This window comes from Ipomoea nil, unplaced genomic scaffold, assembly GCF_001879475.1.
Source record: "Ipomoea nil cultivar Tokyo-kokei standard unplaced genomic scaffold, Asagao_1.1 scaffold3016, whole genome shotgun sequence".
Lineage (NCBI taxonomy): Eukaryota > Viridiplantae > Streptophyta > Magnoliopsida > Solanales > Convolvulaceae > Ipomoea > Ipomoea nil.
Genome location: NW_017619444.1, coordinates 1024343 through 1041362, shown reverse-complemented (window position 1 = coordinate 1041362; position 17020 = coordinate 1024343). Strand labels below are relative to the sequence as shown.

Below are 17020 nucleotides of genomic sequence, written 5' to 3'. Positions count from 1 at the left end.
TTAAGCCACGATAGGGCTTCCTTGCATGCTAGGGCTTCTGCCATAATGGGTGAAAAAGCTCCAGGTAGTGTCCCCGCCGAGGCTGCCATAAAAACACCCTCGTGACTGAGTAACACAACTCCGAACGTTGCTTCCCCCGTGTGTTGTCTGTAGCCTGCATCGAAATAGCACCTGAGCCCATACGGTTCGGTTTCCGGCATCACCGTAGCATTCGGCTGTGTCGTCCCACGTCTCAGCCTGGTGAAGGCCTCCTCGGTCAGCACCGCCTTCTTCACTGTAGCCGTAGGCCGTGCACGGCAAGGCTCTCTCCCACAGCGCCGAATTCCTTGCTAACCATAAGTAGTAGAGGATCCCAACTGCCAGGCGTACTTGCCCCTCCAACAACGAGTCCATCATGCCTATGCACCATGATCGGAAAAAATTAGTTTGAATATTCGTGACAGGTAACCCCGAAATATTCCAAACCATTTTAGAATAATCACATAAAACCAGTACATGCATAATATTTTCCTGTGTATTGCCGCACATGGGACATATAGGATCCACCTCCACCCGTTTAACAATTAAATTATCAGTGGTGGGTAGTATGCCAGACACGGCTCTCCATAAAAAGGTTTTCCATTTGGGTGGCACTCTTAATTTCCATAATGTAACCCATTTATCAAAAGCACCTGGGTCATCAGAATAGTCCCCCATAATATGCCTATAGGCATTCTTAACCGTGTATATTCCTTGTGTGTCCCCCTTCCAATACCAAGTGTCATCATAATCTGGGCTTATTAGTATTCTTGAGATTCGGCTCACATCCTCAGGAACAAATAAATCATTGAGAATATGTGGATCCCAGGTACCCGTATCTTGATCTACAAGGCCACTCACTAGTGCTTGTCTTAACCCTTCAGGCATGTGTGTTTGAACCAAAGGACTAGGATCATCAGACAACCAAGGATGTCCCCATATCAATGTATCCCTACCGTTTCCAATCCTTCTGCGCACCCCGGCACAGACTAGATCATGGGTGGCCATAATACTCCGCCAGCAGTGGCTCGGATTATTTCCTATAGTAGCATCAATAAAAGTAGTCGTTGGATAATATCTAGCCTTATAGATCCTTGCTACTAGAGTGGTAGGTTCTGTAAGAAATCTCCATGCCTGTTTCCCCAGCATGGCCAGATTAAACGCACGAAGGTCCTTAAAACCTAATCCTCCATATTTCTTAGGGATGCATAATTTATCCCAAGCCTTCCAATGTATTCCACGATCTGCTCTTGTCCCCCACCAATATTTATTCATAGTACGTTGTATAGACAAACACACTGATTCAGGTAACAAAAACACACTCATAGAAAATGTAGGCATAGACTGAGCCACACTTTTTAAGAGTACTTCCTTCCCCGCCTGTGAGAGTAACTTTTTGTTCCATGATCCAATTCGCTGCCTGATTTTATCCTCAATATATGCAAATACAGCCCTTTTATTTCTTCCTATAAAGGAAGGGAGCCCCAGATATTTCCCAAAATTAGATGCCAGTTCCACCCCCAAACACCACGCCACATGCTGCCTCTGCGCCATCTGGGTATTTCTACTAAAGCAAATATTTGATTTATTATAGTTCACCATTTGGCCAGACAATTTCTCATATCTAACCAGGCACTGCTTAATAACAGCTGCTTCCTGAATATTTGCTTTGAAAAACAACAGACTGTCATCTGCAAAAAATAAGTGTGAGACCGGTGGTGCCCCTCTAGCCACCCTACATCCATGTATAGCCCCATCCATCTGTGCTCTCTGTAATAACATTGAAAGTCCCTCCGCACAAATAATAAATAAATAAGGAGAAAGAGGATCTCCCTGTCTCAGCCCATGAGTCGGGGTCACACTTCCACCCACCTCCCCATTTATCATAATCGAATATCTTACTGTGGTAACACATAGCATAATAAGGCGGATCCAGTGCTCATCAAAACCCATAACAGTCATCATCTTCTTCAGGAAAGGCCATTCCATTCTGTCATAAGCTTTTGACATGTCCAGTTTTAACGCACTCCACCCCGCACTGCCACACTGTTTCCTATGCAAATAGTGTCCCACTTCCGCAGCCACCAATATATTATCTGTAATTAAACGGCCCGGAATGAAAGCACTCTGGGACTCTGAGATTATTCCTCCCATCAGTGGCGTCATTCTATTCGCAATCATCTTCGCCATAATCCTGTAAACCACATTGCTTAACGCAATTGGCCTCATATCTGCTACTGTCTCAGGTAGTGTTTTCTTAGGGATTAGCACTATATTTGTATCATTCAATCCCTCCGGGAGGACACATGAATTCAACGCACCTGTTATAAAACGAGTTACATCATCCCCCACTACACCCCAAAAGTGCTGGTAAAATCCCGGCCATCCGGTCCCGGTGCCTTATCTGGGAACATGGAATACACTGCCTCCTTTACTTCATCCGCCTCATAGGGCCGTATTAACAACGCATTCTGCTCTTGAGTAACTCGGGGACTAAAATCCTCAAACAACGGATCTGAGCAACTGGAATTATTCGAGGCAAAAATATTTGTATAATAATCCACTATCACTGCTTTCATCTTATCCCCCTCAACCCACAAATCATCATTATCCTTAATACGCATAATTAAATTCTTTTTCCTATGGGCAGAAGCATACCTGTGGTAGAATTTTGTATTGGCATCTGCTCCCCGTAGCCAATGTTGCTTTGCCCGTTGTCTCCAAAATACATCCTCCTGGGCCTCCAGCAGATTCAGCTGGTCATCAATCTGCCGGAATTCGGCTAGCGCCGCGTGGTCCCTCCGATTGCGGATAGATTCCTGTCGTCGTCGCAGCTAGTCAATACGTTTTCCAAACTTATGAAAACGTTCACCACCCCATCGCATGAGTTTCTCTCCACAATATCGTTGGCACCCAAGCAGCCCCTCAATTTTACCATCCTTCCAGGCAGTCTCCACAACCTCTTTACAGCCTTCTTCTAAAAGCCAGGCCATCTCGAACCGAAAACCCCTCGGGTTTCCTCTCCTCGGTATGCATGGTGCATTAATGTTGAGGAAAAGAATCGAGTGATCCGATGCCCTAGTTCGAATATTCTCCAGCCATGCATGACGATTAATATCATTCCAACTCGTTGTGGTCAACACCTTGTCAAGTCTTTCCTCAATCCAATTCTGCGTGCCTTTGCCTTTCTCCCATGTGAATTGATGCCCCCTCATAGGCATCTGGGCCAACCCACATTCATCAATTGCCTCCCCAAAACCACGTAGGAGATTATCAGGATACGGGTTTCCACCTCTCTTCTCATGCTGGAACAAGAGATTATTAAAATCCCCCACCACCACCCACGGCAACGCGGACCTACCCTTCAACGTGTGCAACAAATTCCATGAGTCCCTCTTCTCGTTCCACTTTGGAAAGCCATAAAAACATGTCATCCGCCATTGCTTCCCCTCAATCTGTACCTCCACATCCACATGATTCTTAGAATAACTTAACAATTGTACCGTGTTATTCTTTTTCCACAATAGAGCCATACCACCACTCATCCTATCATTGTTAACATAAAATAACCCCTCGTACCCAAGACTAACACGAATCCGCTCAGCATGTATCCGTGCCACCTTGGTTTCCATTAAGAACACAAAATCTGGCTTCTTACGGGACCCCAGGTCCACAATCTGTCGAACTGTTTGTGGATTGCCCAAGCCACAACAGTTCCAGCTTAACGTACTCATTGGGACGGGCGGGGCTGTGCAGCAGCTCCCGCCATGGACAAGTTTTTTGAACCTTCTTGCATAATAACATCCTCTCCCTCAAACTCCGTACCTCGTCGGCCTCTCTCAGCCTGCCTGCGCCTTTTCCTGGTGGCTTCCACCTGCTCTTCGGCCACCAATCCGCCCCGCACAGGTACAGCGCCACTGGGCCGTACCACTGCCGCCCCGGCCACCCCGGTATCCACCTCTACTGGACGTGGTCTCCCGCCAACCGGCACAAGCCAGCTCTCCCCAACCGCTCTAGGAGCGCTCCGGGATCCACCAGCTCGCATATCCGGACCATACGGGTACCGCTCCAATGGTATGCCAGAGTCCCGCGCCTTAATACAAAAATTATATAGATGTCCCATTAATCCGCAGTAAAAACAAAACCTGTGTAACCGTTCATAGCGAAACGTTACCCAAGCCGTGGTCTTATCCCTTTTCAGTAGCTTCATTCGTCGTCGTAATGGTTTATCCACCGGAATAGAAACCCTAATTCGGTGGAAAGTCAACCACGGGGCCCCTTCAAACCGATCATCATGTTTCACAAAGGTACCAATGAAATTGCCAGCCTGCTCTAACACCGTTTGAGATGTATATCCCAACGGCATATCGTGTAACTGCACCCACATATCAATTGTGTTCAACGGGATCTCCCCGGGGAGAGTATTCGGCGGTACCTCCCTGCAAACCAAGGCATTATTCTCAAAAGCCCAGGGTCCTCCATCCAAGACATAATCCACGTCCGTTCTATGAAAGAAAACGAACAAGAACACACCCCTCTGGATCTCCGTAACCTGAACCCTTTTGACCGGTTGTCAAACGGAAGCTAAAACCTGACGCATAAACTCCAACTTCACCATCTTCTGAGTCAGGAATCTTCCTACAACTTTCCACGTCTCCTCCATACCCACGTCGGCCTGCCCTACTTTGTCCCCGACCGGCGCAAAAGTCGCCTCTTCCTCCTCCAGCGACCATTGTGCCCACTGTTCGGTGACCACAGCAACCTCGTCCTCCCCCGTCCTCGTACGCTGATCCGGGTCCGGCTGCACCGTCGCCGTCGGCGCGCTCATCATTCGCTAGTCGTACGCCGGCTGTCGCCGGAAAAATGCTATCAATGCAAAAACCCTAGGAAACCCTAGTGTGGAGGCAAAAACCCTAGAGAGATTCTAGAGAGAGATTTTTTTTCAGAGCTGTTGGTAAAACCCAGGGGCCAATCCTTACATTCTCACCTAAAAAGTGGTTTCCATATGAATCCGAATATAAATGTATCATTCTCAAGGAATCTCACAGACTCCACCCTAGAGCTTTCTAGCTAATATATTAATAAAATAACAAGGGAAAAGTCAACTTTTCACCTACTTAAAGATAACTTTGATGAATGGATTAAAAAAAAAAAAGTTAATAACAACATAAGACAAATACACTATACAATTTTAAATATATGAAATTGGAATTGAAATCTTGACTTTGAGATTAATCTCCCATAACTAATAAGACAAAAACTCCTTCGCTATACATGTTATTAAGGATAATCTCGCATAACTAATACGACAAAAGCTCATTGGCTATACATGTTATTATTAAAGCTATGTCATTGTCAACTTTACTCGTATACTATATAAAGTTAATTGTCTAAATGATACAAAGTATTATTATTATTATTATTATTATTATTATTATTATTGTTATTATTATTGTTGTTGTACACTAAATAATTCTCCGTAAATGATATATATATATATATATATATATATATATATATATATATATATATTCAAAACCTACCAAACAATAGATAATATTACATAAGATTCTCAATAAAGGACTCACTTAAAATTTACTATTTCTACCCTATTTTTAGTCAAATGCTTTGATCATTTACACTAGGCTATTAAAAAGCAACTTAAACTCTCTTGGACTATATATTTCTTGACAAGGAACAATTGGTTAATGAAAATTCAAAAATTGTGTTATATTATTGATATTACCCCATTTAGCTAGCTTATTTCAGGGTTATGATTTGATGTTGAAAATACTAAATATTCCATTAAAGTCTCTCCTATACTAATGGACTAACTCGCATTGTAATTGGTCAATTTATATACAAATTATTGCAAAAGTATAATTGTGACTTAGTACTCTTATCTCTAACTAATATATATTTCATCAGGTTGACATGTGGTTGGTCTCGTTTTAGATCTAAGTAATAAGTAGACGGAAAATACAATTAGATTACTAATCAAATTTTTAATGTATGTAGACATTTTTTGTGAGATCATAAAGATAGTTTGTCATTGTTTGATAGTAAGAATAAAAGAGTATATTAATTTAATTTTTTTTTGAATGACAAGGTAAACCATAGTTACTACTGAATTAATAAATCTTACTTTAATACCATGACACCACATAAGAGTATATAAATGAGAGTATGAAATGAAAGTATACGATAGATTATTCGTGTCAAAGTTGGATGTAAATGTAGTAGTATTCTAACCTGACTAGCGCTCAATGAGGTTTTGCCACCAACACAATAGAAAAGTCGCATTGAATTGAAATGACTTGTGTTCATGTCATCATTCATTAATTCCTTGACAGTGTACAAACCATATCTCAATTTCACTGTAGAACCGTATAGCAAACCCAATAATATCATGGGACACCAAGGATCCATCACTGTTTACACCTTAAACAATGACGTTGGCATTGAGTGACAGAAATTTCACTTGACGTTACATTTTCCTGCTTTTCGTTTATTTTTCCAGGACAATGTATTACGGAGTATCATGTAATAATATTATTTGTTAATTCATAAAAAGAGTAAATATTACTTTTGGTCTATTAACGATAATAATTGAAGCATTTTTTATTCTTGACAATTATTTTCTCTAATTTAAGTGCATGACTTTTTAACTAGTATCACTTTTGGTCTTCCGATCTAATTTTCAACCAAAAAAATATTGTGTTGTAATTAGAATGGTATTTTGGTCCTTTCAAATTTATTTCATTTCTCTTTTTCATTCTTTTCTTCTTCCTCAACTTTGTTATCACACCTAAGCAACTTTGTCAGCACAGCAAGCAATTTCTTCATCCAAATGTCAAATAGTTACTAAAACATGCTAACCCACTTAAAAATTATAATTAAAACTTGCCAAATACCTCTAGAAGAAGAGGAATTCAATTACACAACTACAAAATCGGATAGAATCACTGCGGTATTATTTTCATGGTATAAAAAAAATAAAAGAGGAAAATAAAATAAATTTGAAAGGATCAAAATACCCTTCTAATTACAACACTTGGGTTGAAATTCTGGTAATATGTGACCAGAAAATTAGATCGGAGGACCAAAAGTAATACTAATTAGAAAGTCATGCACCTAAATTGAAAAAAGCAATAATCAAGGGCCAAAAATACTTCAATTATAATCAATGGACCAAAAGTGATATTTACTGTGTAAAAATATACTCCCTATATATTATAGGCCCTTTTTTAGTAATATAATTAACTTATCAGTCAATTTTAATTTATTTGATCATTATTAACTGTTTGACTTGGTTAAACAATCAAGATGAATGTTTAATTAATTAGTTTTTTATAATAACTTATTCCTTGAAAATGTTAAAATTCAAAAAACTAATCAAATTAACTTTTCGATAACGACAATTTACCAAACACTTTTCTACAAACGGCTAATGCTATCAATTAGTCAAACTCACTAAACCTAACACCCACATGTCCTTGTACCAGATAACTTTTGCACACTACTAACACGTAGTAACATTTTGAGTATAAATTTAGGCACATAAATATTTCAACAACTTGCAATGTTTGTTTGGAAAAATAAATTCGTGGAATGTCATCAACGAAGTAAAGCTTGAGAGTTCCTCTAAAAATGTAAAGCAAAATGAAGTAGGTGACTAGGTGCTAATTGAACTCAAAATATGATTACTTCCCATTAGTTATTAATTATATATGAAGAAAAAAGATGCATAGCAGATAGCACCCCAACAAATCAATGCTCGCAAGACATGACGAACAATGGATCTTTAACTTATCAAAATTCACATTTAAGTAGGAGCTATGAACATAATAAAAGCAATCTATTCCCGCTCGTTTCAACATTGTCAGCACAACAGATTGAATATAGCTATTTTTCTTTAGTTGTACGGCTGTGAAATTCTGGAAGCACATTGGCAAGCATTGAACAGGAACAGTATATTTAAGTGTTAACTATTATCATTGTAATCATCTATTCAAATCAAATCAAACCTTTATCATAGTATAGGCACAAAACGCAGGCACAAGTCTTAAAAGCAATGGAAAGAGCAGACTATAAAAGCAGCTTTCAATGTCATTCACATCTTTCCAATTCTTGTACTTACAAGACAAATGGGCAAGCCAGCCATATTATTCTGGTCTTTCCTTCACTCTCTTATTTGATAAAAATTGGTGTGGGTGGGGGTCTATGTCCCGATTCTCCACCCCAATCAAAGAAAAGCACACATACAGAGAATCACCAGTCACCCCAAGCATCTAACGCATCTGAGTCAAAATTCGTACTGAGCCTCAATCTCTGCTTCTTTCACCTGAGAAGCATTATATTGTGAATGATACGAAGCTGTCAGGTCCCTCCCCCAGACCCAAAAAAATTAAAATAAAAACAAAATAAAGAGTTCTAATAACCACCACCAGTCAAACATACTAATTGAGATTAAAAGAATTTGAGTGTCAAAAGACTGACCTGTCGGTTTCTGACCACCCCATTGAAGAGGCTTGGTCCTTCACCAATCTGAAAGTAGCTCACTCAGACAATCACCAACGAGTCTTCCCATCATTGGATGCAATTCTGTCAAGTAGTGTCACATATGCAGTGGATTGAGTTATTCCAGTGACTGAAACACCCAGAGCAAGCCAGGCCGTCTTTGCAATTCTATTGGTCAACATTTTCCATTCAATCATTTGTTCCACTACTAGTGAATGCCAAAAGAGTCTCACAAATGTGCTTAGATCCCAAATGTTCTATTATAGAAACTGCCAGAATTAGCCGCCGTGCGGAACTTTGACTCATCATATCCAGAGTAGAAGTTATTAAGTCCCACCCTTTCATTGCGGAAGAGCTCAGCCACACTCAAATCATTTCCACTATTGACCCCATTCCAGACGTCCCAGTGGTGGCCATTTGACATAACAGGGTTTCTAGACTGTGGAAGACTGAATTGTGAAAATGGGGAGAGATTGCTAGCTAGTGTTTGCTCACCAGCTCTGGAAGGAATACCATAAGCATCATGAAAGGGAGAAAAGTTGTCCCCTGTATCAGCTATTCTCTGGTTTTGATGTGGAGATAGAGATCGTTGCATTAATAACTGAAGTCTTGCCTCGTTGTCAAAAGTACTCAATTGCGGAGGAAAACTTTGAGCCAAATCCATTCCTGAGAAGTTAAGGCCACTAGGAATCTTCTCTTTGCCAACTGCCAAAATTGCAGGATCCATCAACTCAAACCCATCATTATCTGCCATATTTCCAGCAGGTGGATTTTGATACTGGTTCCGTAACATTGCAGTGTCAAGCAATTGATTCCCTGCCAAAGAAGAGTGGGACTTAGATGATGAAAGATATCCAAAAATCTAATTATATGCATACTCTATCTTGGTGTATATATACATCTCTCTCATGTGGGGTGACAAGAGAAAAATCCAAGTATAAATAACTAACCTGAAAGAGAACTAAAATTCTGTTCCACTCTTTCATGAGAAGCAAAACCTGGAGGTGGTGCTCTGTTAGGTGCTGAAAATCCTGGTGGGGCCGACATCTGAGATCTTGATACTGTTTTCAGGATTTCATGAAGAGAATTATTAATAAAAAGGACTAAAGGAACACCCAAAAGGAAAAGAAATGCAAGCTCAGTGGGGGAAAGTGCAATTAGTCCAGCAGAATTATATTTTATTTGAATTATGTAAATCAAGATTTCTTAGTAAATTATGAAAAGCCACTATTCATTATCACTAAAAACATAGAACAGGAAAATTACTTTCCCCAACTGTCTTCTGTACCAAAAACTGTAGGTTCCAACCAACACCACCACCCCAACCCCCTGCCAATTATAACAATAACAATAATTATGATATGAAAGGTATTAACTCACCTGACAGCTTGTTAGATGAAAAGGTAGAATAATTGCAGGGCAAACTATTGTAGTCCTCATTACTGATTAGAGAGAAACCATTACGAGGACCAGGGTTATCAAGTTGAAAGCTCCTACTATTGGAGAAGTCGTGGCTTAGAGGATGATTAAAAGCTTGTTGAGTATGACTGAAAGATGGTTCAAAACCAGGTGCTTGATTTATAGGTTTCTCCTCCCTCGCAAAAGAGAACCTTGATTGATTGCTCGTATGTAACTTTAATGAGTTTGATAGTCTAAGATTGGGCTGTTTATCAGAATCCCCTAACAACTTGGCCAGGTCCTGAGGTGAAGTTAATGGTGCATCCCATGGATCAAAATCCAGTGACAAAATATTTGATATTATGCTACTCTCTCCCATATCTACAGCACTATTGCAGTCAGCAGTTGCAGTTTCACCTTCAACATTGTTTCCATACTTCCTCTGATCTGCATTTGACAGCGAACTGGAACCTCTATCGGTGCTTCCAACATCAGCATAACAGTTAACTATGTTCTCCCGGTATCCATTAGAGATACCCTGTAAACTTGAAGGCTGTAATAATGAATCAGAATTCCTATCTACAATATGCATGTTGGCATTAACAGACCCAATGGAGTTGGTAAGGAAAGGAGACTGAGTTGAAGAATTAAACGACTCTGATGGAGTGTGACCTCTGTCAGGAATAGCATCACGACTCCAATTTTTCAGATCATCAGAAGAATGGGAGCCATTCCCACGAGTGACAACCTGCATTTGCAAATCCAATCTACAATCAGACTCGTCATTTGTCATGCAACTCTCATCAGCAGCACAAGCTGCGGCTTTCCCCTCAGAAGTCAAAGGATTACTAGAATGATCAACATTTTGATGTCTATCATTACTTAATGAAGACATTTCTGAGCATAACTGTTGGATTTCATAATCTGGAACTTCAGCTGAATCTTTTGCAGCAACAGGTCCATTAGACATCAAAGCACTGTCAAAAGAACTAACAGTATTTGTTTGTACAGCTATATGACAATCCTTTTCCTTAGCAGCAGGGTGACTGTGTATTTGGCCATTTGTAGATGGACCAAGAGGTAGCACTGGCATGGGAGGGGTCTCAGGAACATAGTCTTGATCATCTGCTTCAACATACTGCTTAGCAGGTTCTGGAGTTTCAATTTTGTGCCGATCTTGATTATTGCCGCTTTCATCAACATGAGCAAGCTGCTTATCTCGATCAGCATGCAATGATGAACACTGACTTGTACTTGCAACTGCTGCAGAAAACAATGTTGCGCTGTTGCTAATTTCAGGTTTAGATTTGAGAGTCCCATTGGAGTAAGGTAAACTTGAAGGTGGTGGTTGATTATTTGAGGCACGTGTTCCCCTGGCAAATAAAATACTTTTTGCATGAATACCTTATGGAGTAAAATGAAAAATCATTACAAGACAAATCAGATGAAAATATACCATGAAGCACCAGCAGGAAGAGCAGCAGATCTACCAGAGCTACTATTTGGTGGAGAAACTCTGACACTGGTTGCAGAACTCTGCAAGAAATAAAAGTAATATCATGCATCAATATCAACATATCAAATTGGTCAAGAACAATATCTGTTGAAACATAAATAGTGAAGAATAACTAAAATTATATCCATGCAACATTATAGTTGAACATAATAAATCCACAAGTAATATGACGGGATATATAAATATATCAAACCCTTAAATATATAAATAAATATATAAATGCAAACACACACACACACATATATAATCATTTTTATTTTGAAATTATTCTTGTCCTTTCCCCATTTAAACAAAAAAAAAAAAAAAACAAATTTAGAGTGTATAACAGAAAATCTTACAGTTGTAGTGCTTTTACTAATAGGTTTCGCTGTAGAAGCAATGCTGTTATTGCAATAATTGTCAGCTGGTGGTGGTAATATACTCCCTGAACGCCGTTGCATACTATTTGTAGCACCCGATATTTGCTGTACTCTACTCCTTTAAAATAACTATGTATGTTAATTACCCAGCCACTTACAGAAAAACCAGTATGAAGCTTTGCTCATTTTAGTGAGTAGCATACTAAAGGACAATCATGAAAACAAAGATGACCTAAATATAAATTGCTCTGCACCAACTCCAATGAACAAATACACAATTAAAAAGTTTAGCCCCTTCGTCCCTGTAACCAGGCTTGGACATAGAAAACAAATTACAACATAGCTAGAATTGTCCTACGTATTTTTTTTATTAGAACAGAAATGATTTTCTTCAAGCACCTGCAAGTTGTAAATTGAAAGACACAGAAGACACGTGGCCTCAAAGTCCACCGGTTCGTGGACTTCATAGTCCTTAAGGTGATAATTCCACACATATAAAAAATAAAAAAAGACAAGCACTAATTACAATGAAGACCGAGTTAAACACTATCATTCACAAAATAGACAAGCATAGAAAAACCAAAGTAAAAGACTGAAAATTTTTCTACACAAGTTATATTCAGAAAGTTATAATTGATGTGAATATGTATTTAAAAACAATATCTACCTTCATATTCCATTAATTATCACACAGAATCCATGAGTACTCCTAATCACAATTACTCTTTCAGATTTGAATTAAAGTATTTAACACTAGGGCACTTAAATAATTTACTTTCATGAAGCAGTTGGACTTTACACAATAATCAAGAAAGAACTAAAAAAACTGTATGGTTTTAAGTTTCCACCAGTGCCCCTTCCAGTTCTCATTTAAACTATAGAGCACTCTCCTTATAGTACATCTGATACAAGGGGAAAAAGAAGTACATCTGATACAAATCTGACCCTTTCAGATAAATTCAGAAGTCTGTCAAACAACTAGGAAAACCATAAATTTTCCAAACAAATTGTCACCAAATATGATATTAAAAATAAGTACTGTTTACCATGATTCTAATATAATGCGGGGGCATCCAAATTCCCACCAAATAGTACTTAACGCATTATTATATGTTCACCAAATAGTACTGTCCCAATACAGTTGAACTCACAATGGGGTCAGGTACAACAAGTTTAATGAAACACACAGGGACCAATTACAAATATTAAAGAGGGAAAACAAGACAGCCGTAAAAATCATATACCTTGTGTAAGCTGATATTATTTCATCTTTGGTAAAACTATCTTCTTGCGACCCAATCTCATGCAAGTATAAACAATCAGGATTGGTGCAAGGCTGTAACAGGACAAAAAAAAATAAAGAAAATGATGGAATGTTATGTCAGAAACGTTACATATCAATTATAAAAAAGCACCCAAATTTTGGGGTAAAAAGCTCTTGTCAATTTCAAATTCATTCGAAGAGCATACCACATTTCTAAGCCAAGCATGACAGTATTTTGTTGTTCCAAAGCATGCTCTGCACAAGGAATTTCAAATGATTATTAAACCAAATTTTTCATAAAGAAATATATAAAGTACATCATGGATCAAATGTTGTAATCACTTTAGAGGCCTGCCCTCCAAAACAAATCCATGTACAGATTGAATACAACGAACTGCTTCCTCCTCCTTCAAATAGGTGATATATCTGCTCAGAGGAGATTGTTCAGAAGAAAAGTACATACAGATTTTCAATAAGTGGAGAAGGTAGGAAGCTAAGCATAAACTAACATATATAATATAAAATCAAAACATAAATTTCAGCACCTTCCTCAAACAGATTAGTCAAATAAAATATACAACCCCAGTGCCCAGGGATCAAACTTACACACTACATGTATTATTTGGAAAGTGTTGAATAGCACCAGCTGCTGTTCGAGATATAGACACCTTCAAAACCTTTCCATACTGACTGAAATACTCCTTGTGCTGTAACAGCTGTTTTTAAGAGTAGGAAAGGCGTATGAGTAATTAAGTATGAGTAAGAATTAGAGAAAAAAAAAAATTGTTTTGAAAAGCTCATAAACAACACACATCTTCATCTGCCAAATTAAGCGGCAATCCCACAATGTAGACAAGATTCCTTTGGATTACTCGCACGCTGCAAAGTTGCTTCCTTGACTCAGATGTTTTACTTTTCCCCTTATAGGAGGACTTCTGCTTTTTCTCCATATTCATCTCAGCCACAATCCTGTTATGACAATCACAAAGATGAATACAACAGATAAAAGAAGAATCTCAAATGTTGACGAGTTCATCCTCTAGAGTATATATTTCTTAGTTTATACTTTTCACAATTTGGTGCCATGCCAACAATCTTTTCCTTGTTATAAGGATTACGGCATGCTGGGCATCTGCCTTCCGTCTCATCCTTCTCAGCCATGTCCATAATGTGATGCCAGCACCAAATACAAATCTGCAACTCCGAAGAGGATTTTTAATAAAGAAAGACCATTTTAAATATCAATTGTAAATTCAAATAAAAATAAATTTATTACAGAAATAAGAGAACAGCAATATCCAATAATGAACGCTTAAGTCTACTTGGTGCATATTTTTTGGGCTATTAGGGGTAAATGACAAATGGTTGTAATATCATTCTGTTAGAGGAAATGACAGACTTATCATAGAAATACCAGAACTTTAATTTTGGCCATATCGAACCATAAGGTAAATTAATTCATCCAAACCTTACAAATGATGGAGAATTCTCTCTATATGTTAAGTATTTTCTGTTCTCTTTTTGGGGTGTCTGGGTGGATTGGAGGGTTTTCAGATGTGTGCATGTGGGGGTTTGGGAGCACAAGACACTTAACTGATAACCTTAAGTAAAGAGAAAGTCCACACATTCTTTTAAAGTTCTATCTTTATATTCTCAAGTAGTCAAGTGTGGATCTTACTTATCCAAATTCACAAAATTGCCAGTTGCAGTAAAAGGTGATAAATATAATAGCTATGACCAGCAAATAATAAAACAGTGCAAGAAGCTACTTAACACCAGATTGTTCCAAATAAAACAATTGGAAAAAAATGAAAGATTTAGAACCTCATAACCACACTTGCATGGCTTCAGTTGCTGATCTGTCAAGTCCATCTCCTCAGCACAGAGAGGACAGGTTTTTTCTCCCTGGTCGCTCATGGTTGCCTTTGCAAATGAGAAACACAAAAAGTTGACACTTTTAAAGAATTATTCCAATGCACTATTAACTCAGACTACAAAAATTTCTTATAATAAGCACAAAATTGCATCCACTAGTAAAAAACTTTACGTTAAAACGCAAAACCATATCCAAACACTCCATAATGCCATTCAATTACTTCTAAAACACATTATTTTTCAATTTTGTTTTTTTGAAATGCAATACTTCTACTTATCAGGGAGTCTTCTACAACACATTATACAAGTAAAAGATATTAAATTCTATAATAATTCAGAAAATACAAACAGCTTCTGCATTAAACTGCATGATAGGAAAAGATCTGAATTCAAGTCACAACTCCGCTCACTTGTTATATCACAAAATCCAAAGTCAAACTCTAGATTCCTTTGTCCACTCGAAAGCTCATCAACTGACTGATCAAGCACACAAATCAAAATCAACATATCCAGACATGCAAATTTAATCGAAAATCAAAATAATCAGAAAAGGTAAAAACCTTAATAAATAAATAAACAAATCCAAACAATTTTTTTAAAATAATGAAAATGAAAATCGGAGCTCAACATGCGAGAGTCAAAATCAAATAAAATCCAATAAAAGGAAGTATATATCCAGCTTATGAATGTAGAATGATTTATAAACGTACGAACAGATTAAAAAAATATTTTTGTTCTTGTGAATTAACAAATAAAAAGAATACTATAATCGATTAATAAGATTTAAGGATCTAAAACATCGAACATGACTGGAAATTTAGGGTTTGAGATTGGACTTACAGTGATAACTGGATCGAAGAAGAGAGGAAGAGAGAGACTCGCAGGAGGATGAGACACACAAAAGAGAACCACAAAGAAGCCTGAAGAGAGAGAAAGAGAGGACGGCCTTTGAGTAATTGGGATTTTTATGCTGTTGAATATGAAAGGGTCATTGGAGCTTGGGTTCCGGTTCGGGTACGAATTGCCGGGTGGGCCCCGGCTTTTAGGATCTTCGATTGCAATCACACGTCGGTGGCAAATGGCAATGACGATTAACGGCTGAGATTTGTCCAGGTTGAGTATAACGGTAAGAGATCTGGTCTGGTGTAAATTTAGTAAAATATTTAACTCATTTGAATACTAGTATTATACCGTATAATGCACGGATATGCCTTATATTAAGTAATGTTACTTAATAACATTACTTAACATATATAATAAATGGTAAATAACAACATTCTTAATAATAAAATAAAAATAGTATACTGATGTTTTCAATGACTTCACATTGGGATAAATGCATATACTTTTATTTGTAGGCTCTGTTTGGCAAACCTAGCTGAAAAGCTATAAACTAGGAGCTGAAAGCTGAAAAGGAGCTGAAAGGAAAAGGAGCTGAAAGCTGAAAATCTATAAGCTCGGAGCTAAAAATTGAAGAGCTGTTTAGCTAGCTGTTATGATTGAAAGTGTTTGGTAAAATTAGGTTTTTGATAAGCTGATAAATGTAAAAAGACTAAAAATGACATCTTCATAAAATTTAAATTAGTTTGTTTACATATTAAAATTTAACATTTCGACTTCCAAAAAAAAGTAAACATTTTTTAAAATAAAACTATTTAGCATGATCATGATCTAGCATCCCATAATGAAGTAGCAATATTGTTGCGAATCTCCTTCATCTCCATAGAGGCCTGACTTAAATTTTCGTTGATGGAGATATTACTACTTGAATCTTGAAGGTCATCAGGTGGTATGTAATCTGGATACTGCTCAAGCACATTAAACATCATGTCATCTTGCGAATTTTTCTGAATATAATTATGTAGTGCAAATGTGGCCATAATAACATCAATTTGGGTCTCCACACTAAACTGCGGCATTTTAGCAAGTATCTTCCATCTCTTCTTCAGTACTCCGAACGACCTCTCAATACAACTTCGAAGAGAAGAATGTGCACGATTAAATGCTTCTTGAGCATTAGTTGCGCGGCTCTTGTTCAAATTGAGATTGATGATACCTTATTCTTGGATA

At 37.9% G+C, this 17020-nt stretch overlaps 3 protein-coding genes across 4 annotated transcripts; all 3 read right to left on the bottom strand.

Annotated features, from left to right (window-relative positions):
* On the bottom strand, window positions 1–2247 carry LOC109163258. Its single transcript, XM_019312011.1, has one exon. The coding sequence runs from the start codon at window positions 2245–2247 to the stop codon at window positions 1–3; it is 2247 nt and encodes a 748-aa protein (XP_019167556.1).
* Window positions 2248–2852: 605 nt separating this feature from the next.
* LOC109163257 lies at window positions 2853–3752 on the bottom strand. The gene has a single exon (XM_019312010.1). The coding sequence runs from the start codon at window positions 3750–3752 to the stop codon at window positions 2853–2855; it is 900 nt and encodes a 299-aa protein (XP_019167555.1).
* A 4224-nt stretch (window positions 3753–7976) lies between these two features.
* Window positions 7977–15930, bottom strand: LOC109163295. 2 transcript variants are annotated; one of them, XM_019312044.1, is made up of 15 exons: window positions 15791–15894; window positions 15361–15427; window positions 14900–14998; window positions 14142–14269; window positions 13888–14044; window positions 13682–13794; window positions 13418–13501; window positions 13282–13330; window positions 13056–13147; window positions 11791–11929; window positions 11393–11472; window positions 9919–11309; window positions 9489–9599; window positions 8518–9354; window positions 7977–8362 (listed from the first exon to the last, which is right to left on the bottom strand). In XM_019312044.1, the coding sequence occupies exons 3-14, from the start codon at window positions 14990–14992 to the stop codon at window positions 8780–8782; spliced, it is 3012 nt and encodes a 1003-aa protein (XP_019167589.1). In that variant the 5' UTR covers window positions 14993–14998; window positions 15361–15427; window positions 15791–15894; the 3' UTR covers window positions 7977–8362; window positions 8518–8779. The 2 variants fall into 2 exon arrangements, with proteins under 2 accessions (XP_019167589.1, XP_019167590.1); XM_019312045.1 differs by lacking the exon at window positions 15361–15427 and having other exon boundaries at window positions 13682–13791; window positions 15791–15930.
* Window positions 15931–17020: the final 1090 nt, after the last annotated feature.